Below are 11,142 nucleotides of genomic sequence, written 5' to 3' on the forward strand. Positions count from 1 at the left end.
TTTTGAATTACTATTTAAATCACACACACAGCTTTACTCTGGTTGATATTCTAAAAATCTTTTTGATGTTTTAGTTATTGAGTTAACCTTTTAAATACATGTAGTGTATCTATAATAAACTTTTCAAAGTGCTTTTAATTAATTTTCAGAAAATTTTTAGCGTGCTATGAATTAGTAAAAACAATGGACGAGCTGTCAATAACGATAGCGCTAGTGAAGTCAGTGGATTTAAAGTTACAAGTACTGACTCCTCTACAGCAGCATATGGGCTCAGTCCTAGAGCACATGCAATCAACTCTTCAGTACTTAGAGGTCGAGGGAGTGGATGATGCCGTAGTATTGAAGGAGATCTTTGATTTGTAAGTTTCCCATCTTACATACTTATTTTTAGTTTTTACTTTACTTTGAGCGAGTTTCCATATTTATTAATTTAATAAACACTAGCGCTTGGCTTGATTTGTTCTTAATCAATGAGTTCACTAAAACTAGGTTCTTAATTTTGTTAGAAAAACTATTGAGTATAATTTCGAAATGAAAAATAACCAGCCGTTAATTTTTAAGCAATGTGTAAATTACATAAGGAGCCTGGTAATGGAATGAAGCAAGTAATATAATCATTAATACGATTGCTAATTTTATATGACACCGCTCCGTATATGGTTTGGAAATCCCACTTTTTTGCTGGCTTAGACTTGAGTCCCTTTAATCTATTAATAATAATGTTTCAGCTACAAAGAATCAGATTTAATGACATCGAAAGCAAGTGAAATTAATACTAATAAGTCAATGGAAGTGTCCACGGATTACATTAGAGATACAAATTATTATTTAGATAAAATGAAAGACGTCCAAATACGCATATGGCATATTGTAAGGTAAGATTTTGTTAATCTTTCAAAAACTAAGGACGAAATTTCGGTCATGGCAACCAATCTTAACGGAAATTTAAATATCTTCAGTGTACTTGATTACAAGTTTACAACTAGGTACTCAGAAGTTATTATAGAAAACCGATGACCGATCTTTTCTCACTTTCATAGTCTAAGTAAGTAAGACTGCTTTTTCACCAGATATATGCAATGCTATGCTGCTATGGATGTCTGTGATATCCACTAATAATTTTCATTGCTTCGCATAGCTTACAATTGGTGGAAACGGGTGGAAAAAGCTAGAGTACCTACGCGGCAGAAAATAATGTAACCTTTAGAATGAGCTTTAAGCTTTGTAGAGCGTTGTCTCTGTCACACACCTATGTGACGTTTTGTCGGTCTCAACGACAGCGACAATGCTCTACAAAACTATACTATCTCTTTCTAAAGGTCGATGTACATTTATTCTCTGCCGCGTACTGTATTGTTTTTCTAATAGAGATAGCGAGCAAACGAGCAGGCGGGTCTTAACCTGATGTTAAGTGATTACCGCCGCCCATGAACATTTGCAGCACCGCCCCTTGAATAACCCCATGTTGTAAGCTAGTGGGAACACCGCCGATGGGAGTTGAATCCACAGTTCGCATGTGCGTGGAAAGAAGGATCTGGCACAGCGGACGGTCGAAGTGCACCAGACACCCAGGTGGTGAGAGTGAAATTCCTTACGGTGGCGCGCGGTGCGGTTGTAGAAAAATGAGGCTGTATGTTTTTTATACGGAGAGATGCGTGCTATGGAGAAGAGCTACGGATGGGAGCAGTGCTGTGCGAGTAGTGTAGCCCCATGCTCTGCCTACAGTTGATGTATCGCTTAGCTCGATTCACGCATCTATACCTCGCATAGCTCACGGCCGGCGGCATATGTTCACAGCATAGCTGCATAGCACATCTCTGGTGGAAAAGCAGCCTTAGCGTTGTCCAATTCAAATGTGGTCCGTCGTCTTATTCCTTCACATTGATTCTACTATTACTATCTACAGGTCACAAGTTTGGAATACAATTTTTCAGGGAATCCGCAAGTTCGGAGGTTTGGGCTGCACGGCGGACGCTCGGTTTGGGAGTAGGAGTGCTCTGCGTGGTGCTGTTAGCCTCACCCATACTCATGTTGCTGCTGCGGCATACAGTGTATACTTTACAGGTCAGTATCTGCTGCTTTCGATCAGTAATGAAGTCTTGCAAAATAAGGTGACGCAGGACGCTCGACCGAAATTTGCAGCGCACGTGGGTAACATATTTGCTTTTTACTTGACATTGTATGAGAAAGGTGAGAGGCACGATGATTTTCACCGAAATCAAGCGCGCGAAAAGGTTTTAGGAAAAGTATTTTTGAAAAAAAAACTTCTGAATTTATGTTTGCAAAGTAAAGTTATTTCAACTAATGAATAAATAAACTATGTCTAATGATAATTTTTTTTTTAAATTTTCATATTCCTAATCTTATTTATTTACGCCCAAAGTTGACATAAATTTAGTGTTAAAATAGGAATCTTTTGAGGCTCGTAACTTTTAAATCAATATTTTTTTCAATGGTTTATATATCAATGAACCTAGATAAAGACGAGATAAATCGATATAATTCTTAGTTTTGTGCGTACAATATCGAATATTGTTGTATTTTCCCTCCTACGTTTGTATGAAGAAAGCATTGAAGTGAGTCCCCTTCATTTATAAAATTGGGTGCCACCTTGTACGCTTTTTGATTGCAAATTGTGGGATTTGTACAATATTGACGCGTGTAATTAATTACGTAATTCCTAACGAGAGTTCCGAACGCAGCCTTGTTTGAGAAGAAGCCCACAACAAACTCATCTCAAACGAATACCTAGAACATATTATTATTGTGTCCGTTTCGAGTTAGTATATTTTGTAGCTAATTTATAACAAGATATACTTTAGCGATTAAACTATCGTGAGTGATTTCCATATCTCTCACCCGGCTATTTTAGTCGACACGTGTTTAGTCGACGTTAGCCCGAATAGTTTCGAACCCATCCGGGGTCATTTTTCAAAGGAAACAAGTTCACGCACGCATGAACGTAAAAATAATCCCACATTACATACTAAGATACCCTTGTCTTTTTGATATCGTGCAGCAGATGGCTCACTCATAAATTTCACATCAAGGAATTAGTGTGTAAGTAAATAAGTTACGTAGGTAACTTAAAAACCTTATTAGGCAATCCTTTACTCACTTTCGAGGGAATTCCTTGAACTTACATCCACATTGGTATACAAATTACTAATCATTTGACTCATCACATATACGAAACCCTTTTATGCATTTATATTTAGTTTGCAACAAAAGTATTTTCCCATTTATTGCGTAAAACACTATATTACGTGTTTAGAATTTCTGAGTAAATATTACGTAGAACAGTAGGAATTTAATTAATTATTATTTATTACAGCTACCATTTTTTCCGTAAAATAAAAAATTAAGATTTTTGCCAAAAAGTTAAACTTATTGCCAAAAAACTTATTAGGTTACATTTAAATTATATCAAAGTCATTGTTTTAGCATTTAAACTACCGTGAGTGATTTTCATTATAAATAATATCTAACCCATTATCAAAGTCATTGTCTTTATAGTTTTCAACTTATGGATTACGATAAGTACAGGGGCTTTAAAGCAGTTATCCATATGCGCCTGTTGTGATATTCTACTGCAATTAAAACAATGGATGTCGATCGACCTATTTTTGTCTACCTATTGTTTTGAGTCGACTGAATGCAACTGAAATAAATACTTTAAAAAAATACCGACCATTGTTCATTCGCTTTATACTAAATGCCGTGCTTGCATTGAATCGTATTTTTATCGTTTGTGCTTTTTGATACATCTGCAGCTGCTATTTTGATGGTTTTAAAGCTTTTTCAAAACTATCTATAGTCGACGCTTTTTAAACTGAGTCGTCGAGTTATCTGTCTGTTTCGCTTGAACTTACAGGTCGTAGGTATAGTTCATAACAGGTGGTCAAAGTTACGCTATGGTTACTGTTAAACTTTGACTGACAATAACAGTGCAAGAAACCCTGCATAGAAAAAGCGGGCAGAAACTTTCCACCCGGATCTGGGTGCAATAATATCGCACGAGAAGCGAGCACAATTTAGTGCTTAGATTCTAAAGCGGACAGAAAATTACATTATTATCATGGAATATAAGCGCGAGCGAAGCGAGAGTGATTCTTTGTTTTACCGAAAATATCCTTAGGTACTCATAAGTTTTCACTCCTTAATCCGGCGCCCTCTTTATTTTTGGCGCCCAACCGCGCCCTGCCCTAGCGCCGCTACTGAACATGAGTACCACTAACAATAGTTTAAATTCTAAAATAATGATTTTCAGATATTTACAGAATCTATCGAGCATAGCACCCAACAGCTAGTAGCGGAGAAGCAGAAGAGTGACCTCCTGCTGTGTCGGATGCTGCCCATGCCCGTGCTGAGGCGGCTGAGGGCCCAGAGGGAGGTGCCTGCGGAGGCCTTCGACGCGGTCACGATATACTTCAGCGACATAGTTGGCTTCACCAACATAGCCGCTAACAGCACTCCTATGGAGATCATCAATATGCTTAATATGCTTTACAGGTAATTGTATAAACATTGTGATACCTGACTGACGAACCAATAGTGCGGCTGTACAGAGGTAGGTGTTATGATGCGGACGTGCGCACGGCTTGCGTCTTATGTGCGCAGATATTAGACCCAGTTTCCACCTAAGCGGAGCTGAGAGGAGATGTGTTCAGTCAACCAGTCAGATTCTTAATACGTTAAAAAATTATCACTTCATCTTTTATGATAGAAGATATCAGCTGTGGTAGTTACCTGCCTACTACTCTGACAACAAATCAAGCACTACAAATAAGGGGTAGATACAGAGGCATCTCTAGCCCTTGTGGCTCCCGTGTGCAACCAGTACCCTGGCGCCCTCTAGTCTAGTAGGAGCAGAGTCAAAATGGAATACTAACAGTTATATTTTTATAACCCCCGTGCGCGACGGCGAATCTATCGCCCGCAGCGCGGGGAACGCAACCAGCCACGAGGCCCCAAGCCAAGATGGCGGGCCCTAGCCGGTGAAATTCCGGCTAGAAGACCAACACCGGGGTAACATGAATACCCCGCGCCCTACCCGGGTAAGGAGGCTACGCCTCGAGGCCCGTACCCCCGCTCGGCCTTCGGCCAACCGGAGAAGACCCTGTCGTCAGTTATATTTTCAAACGGAAATTCGGATGCAAATGGTGCAATTTTAAATGATGACGGCGTCGGCCATAACACGAGCGCAGGGTCTTTGAGAGCGCCGGCATCGCCGCATCTTTGGAGGTGTCGCATTAGAGGGCGCTCGGCGCCCCTTAGACCCGGCGCCCGTGTGCGCCGCACACCCTGCACCATAGGTAAAGACGCCTCTGGGTAGATAGGTAAGTACCTATATACCCGTACCCCGCGTACTGTAAGCCAGTACGCGGCCGAAAGTAATGTATATACATCGAATTTTCATCATCATCATCATCATGATGAACCCATAGCCGGACTCACTACAGAGCACGGGTCTCCTCTCAGAGTGAGAAGGGTTTTTGGCCAAAGTCTACCACGCTGGCCATGTGCTGACAGCGTGGCATCGACTTTTAGACGGAGAGATTTGTAGAGCACTGTTGAGACCGACAAAACGTCATATAGGTACGAGTGTCAGAGACAACGCTCTACAAAGCTGAAATGTCATTCTAAAGGCCGATGTACATTACTTTCGGCGTACTGTACCGGTAAATGTCATACTCAATCAAGGATAGCCCGCTTCCACCGAAAAAAAAAACTGTAGATTTAAAAGTTAGTTGAAGGACTATATTTTGTAATTTTCTTTTATTGTAATCATTTTAATTTCAATTTTCCCTTGTCTTTCAAAATTATTAATCACAATATAAAGTAATTTTTATTTACTATTTTCCAGAATGTTTGATGATAAGATAATGCAGTACAACGTGTACAAAGTGGAGACGATCGGCGACGCCTACATGGTGGTTTCAGGATTACCCCAGAGGAATGGTAAGTATGTTCTTATTTTTCTTTTTAGGGTTCCGTGGTAAAACAGACGTAATACAACCTGATCCAGTCTATATGTCACAGCAATTTTATATCTATGTAATCTTTTTTTAATTAGGGTTCCGTACCTCAAAAGGAAAAACGGAACCCTTATAGGATCACTTTGTTGTCTGTCTGTCTATAAAGAAACCTGCAGGGTACTTCCCGTTGACCTAGAATCATGAAATTTGGCAGTTAGGTAGATCTTATAGCTGACATTTGGGGAAAAATCTGAAAACCGTGAATTTAGGGTTAGATCACACAAAAAAAAATTAAATTGTGGTCATTAACTAATAATTAGTATTTTCAACTTTCGAAGTGAGTGGCTTCACCTCTACATTCTAAAAGAGATTTTTATTTATTTTTATGCATCATAGTTTTTGAATTATCGTGCAAAATGTCGAAAAAATACGACTGTAGTACGGAAGCCTCATTGCGCGAGCCTGACTCGCACTTGGCCGGTTTTTTTTAAATGGGAACTATGATCCTGCAGAAGAATGAACTGTGTTGCAGTGATCATCGCCCTCCTCACACAATATAACAGTATCCCAAATGACTAACAGTAGGTACTAAGTAAAATATGTAGTTAGGTAGGTAAAAGCTTAAGTTAAATAAAATATCTAAGTAGTGTAATTTTTCTAGGATAATAAACACTTGGTTTTAGTTTGAAAACGATCTGTTGAGTTTTTTAATTCCGGAAAATCAATGAGCTCCCACAGGATTAAAAAAAATCCTAAATCCACGCAAGTATCATCAATTTAATATTTTGATGTTGCAGGTAATCGCCACGTTTCCGAAATAGCGGATATGGCCCTATCTCTGATGCGCAGCGTGAAAGACGCTTGCGTGCCACACCGGCCGGACGAGCCGCTCCGCATACGTGCCGGTATCAACACGGGCTCTTGCGTGGCTGGCGTCGTTGGCGCCACCATGCCGCGGTATTGCCTCTTCGGGGATACCATCAATACCGCTAGTCGGATGGAGAGTACAGGAGAAGGTAAAGTTAGCTATAAACAATAAAAGCGTCAAGTACAGTAACCCGCAGCCAACTTGAGCAAAAAGCGGCGTGGAGAAGGAAAAAAACCGGCCAAGTGCGTGGCGGGCCACGCGCAGTGTAGGGTTCCGTGGTCACAATCCTCGAAAAACAGATATAACTCCTTAACCTGTAAATTTTACATAGCCCTGATAGTTTTCACGAGTAGAATTTTTTCACGTTCCTATATACTACCATTTGACTGATAGAGGGGGGGACACTAGACTCTAATAAAAATTAGCACTTTAAAACATCATATTTTACAAACGAATCTAGAAATCGAAAAATGATGTTCCCACACCCACAGTATTTTTAAAAGACCTATTCAACGATACCCCACACTATGGGATAGACGAGAAAAAAAATTCATCCCCACTTTACATGTAAGGGAGCTACTCCAAAAAAAAATATTTATCAAAATTTTATTTCACCACTTTGTCGGCGTGATTAATGTTAATACCCATGTCAAATTACAGATTTCTAGCACTAATAGTCTCTGAGATTAACCGAGGACGGACGGATGGACGGACGGACAGACAGACGGACGGACATGGCGAAACTATAAGCGCTGACCTAGAAATAGAAACGTCGGGCTCCCTTTGGTCTACCAAAGAGACTACTACGATGATAACACTTGAGCTCTAGCTGGCCGGCTAGCCGGAAGACTAGCTCTGGACAATAGTGAAGATGTATCTGGGTAATAGACATCGAAAGACACTTGTTTAGCACCAGCTGGACGAACCGCTCCGTATGCGTGATCAACATGGGCTGATATGGCGTGGCTGGCGTCTTGTGTTCAGATTGATTTTGTTTTGCTATCACTGTACCTACATCTTCTGTACTTAATCATTTAAGTCATTATATCACTGACAAGTATACATAATGATACATTATACTTGTCTCTGTGATATAATGATTAATTATAATATAACTACTAGATATTATATTAACATTGCAGTTATATAAACTACTTACCACTTTTTAACATTAGTATTTGTTTTGTGATGGAGAGAGTTGGAGTTTCTCTACGTGATCAAATCAGAAATGAGGAGATCCGTAGGAGAACTAGAGTAACTGACATAGCTCAACGGGTTGCGAAGCTGAAGTGGCAATGGGCAGGGCACATAGTTCGTACAACCGATAGACGTTGGGGTCCCAAGGTGCTGGAATGGCGACCTCGCACCGGAAGACGCAGCGTTGGAAGACGCTCCCACTACGTGAACAGACGACATCAGACGAGTCGCAATGTCCAGCAGTGGACGTCTATTGGTTGATGATGATGATTTGTTTTGTATTACAGCGATGAAAATACACATATCGCAGAGCACAAAGGAGGCCCTGGAGAAGATGGGCAAATACATAATGGAGTCGAGAGGCATCGTCGAAGTGCCGGTGAGAGAACTACTTAACTATCTTCGAACATATTCTTCACTCCATATCCTAGCAGTGCGTGTTAAACGAGGAAGCGAATCGCTTCGTAGAGTCCGTGGAATTTCGACTATGTAGATTGTAGGTGTGCAGCTATGCTGTGCTATGCTATGCTAGGTGTGCAGAATAAGCTGTGTAGCCTAGTGGTTAGGACGTCCGCCTTCAATCGGAGGTCGGGGGTTCGATCCCGGGCACGCACCTCTAACTTTTCGAAGTTATGTGCGTTTTTAAGTAATTAAAATATCACTTGCTTTAACGGTGAAGGAAAACATCGTGAGGAAGCCTGCATGCCTGAGAGTTCTCCATAATGTTCTCAAAGGTATGTGAAGTCTGCCAATCCGCACTTGGCCAGCGTGGTAAACTATGACCAAAACCCTTCTCACTCTGAGAGGAGACCCGTGCTCTGTAGTGAGCCAGCGATGAGTTGATCATGATGATGATGATGAGGTGTGCAGACATTTTTTTAAAATTCGTACCGGAACACTAACTCACTTGGCGGCACGGCTTTGCCGGTAGGGTGGTAACTAGCCACGGCCGAAGCCTCCCACTAAACCAGACCAGAAATTTAGAAGTTATAAAATTCCAAACCCCTGCCAGGAATTGAAGCCGGGACCTCCCACTAATAAGATCACAGTGCTTACCACTTCGTCAGGGAGGTCATCAACGTCGTCAGCATTTACGATTTCTTGCAGTCCGATAATTGGCGAGAAACTAAATCGATTCTTTTGTTTTCAGGGTAAAGGCGAGATGGAGACGTTTTGGCTTGTAGGCAAAGTCGGCCCCACTCACCTGGAGAGTCCACGCCCTCTTCGTCTCCAAGACTACGACCAAAATGTTCTAGAAATGCTCATCAAATAAAATTGCTCACTTCTTTGTATAGTTTGTAAGTAATGTTGATTAATGTGTAGGTAGGTAGTTCAATAAATAGTATTAAATAAATTAATTAACGTATTTTTACCGTTTTATTTAGATTAACTTTCGTATGTTGGATTAAAACCGCAAATCTTCAAATTTCTCAATTACCTACTTCTACGAAACTGAGTTTTTCTTGCTAGGTAAACTTACGTTAAGTCCCGCAAATTGCTAATACGCGTGGCCGCCATTTTAGTGACGTCAGCACTGATGGTATATTTTTATTTCAGCTGACGTCAAAATGACGTCATTTCGGTGCTAATGAGACGTATTGGTTCCAGCGCAATTGCAATTTGCGGGACTTATCCTCGTGCAATAAATGACTGTACTTAAATACCTACGGGAATATTTTACTTTTAGGTCTAATGATTTTTATCAAATGTTAGTGATAATTTTTTTTTTATTTTTTATTTTTAAAAGAATATTAGCCATGTTAAAATGACTAATATTCCGCTTTCCTCTCCAATTAAGCGTCAGGCTTGTGCTAGGAGTAGGTACGACAATAGTGCAACGGGCGGGGTTTGAACCGTCGACCTTTCGGTTTTCAGTCCACTCCTTTACCGGTTGAGCTAAAATGATAATATTACTCGCACCGTCAGTTAACGTGGTTTCCGAGGCACGAAGAAACGAAAAGATCAAATTTTACCTTTACAGTTGGTCACCCATCCAGTTACTGACCTCACGAGCAAATGTATTGCAAAATTATGTTCAAGTATTTATTATTCTGTGGCGTATCTATTGTAGGCAGCAATATGTGAAGTGATAAAACCCTCAAGTACGCGCTTGGGCAGGCCTAACAGTTATTATGGTGATAATAATATAATTTTATTTCCCTTTTATATTTATTTATTCAGCGACGTAATACTTGTCTGCTTTGCGTATTTTACGTCGAGTGACCTACGCAACGTGAATGAATACGGGTTACTAATGTGACTGATAAGGAACGATTTATTTGTCCGGGCTGCGTATTTTACGTCGAGTGGCCTACGCGTCAGCCTACGAGTCAGGCTCGCGCAATGAGGGTTCCGTACTACAGTCGTATTTTAGACATTTTGCACGATAATTCAAAAATTATGATGCATAAAAATAAATAAAAATCTGTTTTAGAATGTACAGGTGAAGACCTTTCATATGATACCCCACTTGATATAGTCACTCACTTCAAAAGTTGAAAATACTAATTAATAGTTCATGACCACAATATAATTTTTTTTGTGTGATCTAACCCTAAATTGACGGTTTTCAGATTTTTCCCCAAATATCAGCTATAAGATCTACTTACCTGCCAAATTTCATGATTCTAGGTCAACGGGAAGTACCCTGTAGGTTTCTTGACAGACAGACAGACAGACAACAAAGTGATCCTATAAGGGTTCCGTTTTTTCTTTTGAGGTACGGAATCTAAAAAAAAAAGAAATAGAAAAGGATTAACTGAGGCCTTACGCAGCCATACGGGTTTACCCATATTATAATAATAAGATGTAGAATATATTGTAGATATCTTGTAGGTAGATGCGTTTGTACATACTAATGTTACCACTTGATTATTTTCCTTCTAGGTATACCTATTACCTAGTACTATGCTAATAGTACCATTTAATACTAACGACTATATCATAATATTATGAGTATTTATTTAATATATTATTTATTATTATATATTATGTACTCGCTTCGGCAGTACATATACTAAAATTGGAACGATACAGAGAAGATTAGGATGGCCCCTGCGCAAGGATGACACGCAAAATCGTGAAGCGTTCCACATTTAA

The 11,142-nt window shown here is 40.0% G+C and overlaps 1 protein-coding gene and 1 non-coding gene across 4 annotated transcripts in view; both read left to right on the plus strand.

Moving 5' to 3' along the window:
- LOC117989247 (atrial natriuretic peptide receptor 2-like) overlaps window positions 1-9,387 on the plus strand; it is a 37,724-nt gene extending 28,337 nt beyond the window's left edge. For all 3 annotated transcript variants that reach the window (XM_069503563.1, XM_069503565.1, XM_069503564.1), the window contains 8 exons: window positions 150-359; window positions 729-875; window positions 1,935-2,064; window positions 4,271-4,512; window positions 5,867-5,961; window positions 6,776-6,994; window positions 8,331-8,422; window positions 9,194-9,387. In XM_069503563.1, coding sequence (XP_069359664.1) covers window positions 150-359; window positions 729-875; window positions 1,935-2,064; window positions 4,271-4,512; window positions 5,867-5,961; window positions 6,776-6,994; window positions 8,331-8,422; window positions 9,194-9,316 — 1,258 coding nt within the window. In that variant the 3' untranslated portion in view covers window positions 9,317-9,387. The remainder of the gene's footprint in view (window positions 1-149; window positions 360-728; window positions 876-1,934; window positions 2,065-4,270; window positions 4,513-5,866; window positions 5,962-6,775; window positions 6,995-8,330; window positions 8,423-9,193) is intronic.
- A 1,648-nt stretch (window positions 9,388-11,035) lies between these two features.
- On the plus strand, window positions 11,036-11,142 carry LOC117989270 (U6 spliceosomal RNA). The gene has a single exon (XR_004674555.1). It is a non-coding gene; the product is annotated as a U6 spliceosomal RNA (small nuclear RNA).

This window comes from Maniola hyperantus, chromosome 15 (assembly GCF_902806685.2).
Source record: "Maniola hyperantus chromosome 15, iAphHyp1.2, whole genome shotgun sequence".
Classification (NCBI taxonomy): domain Eukaryota; kingdom Metazoa; phylum Arthropoda; class Insecta; order Lepidoptera; family Nymphalidae; genus Maniola; species Maniola hyperantus.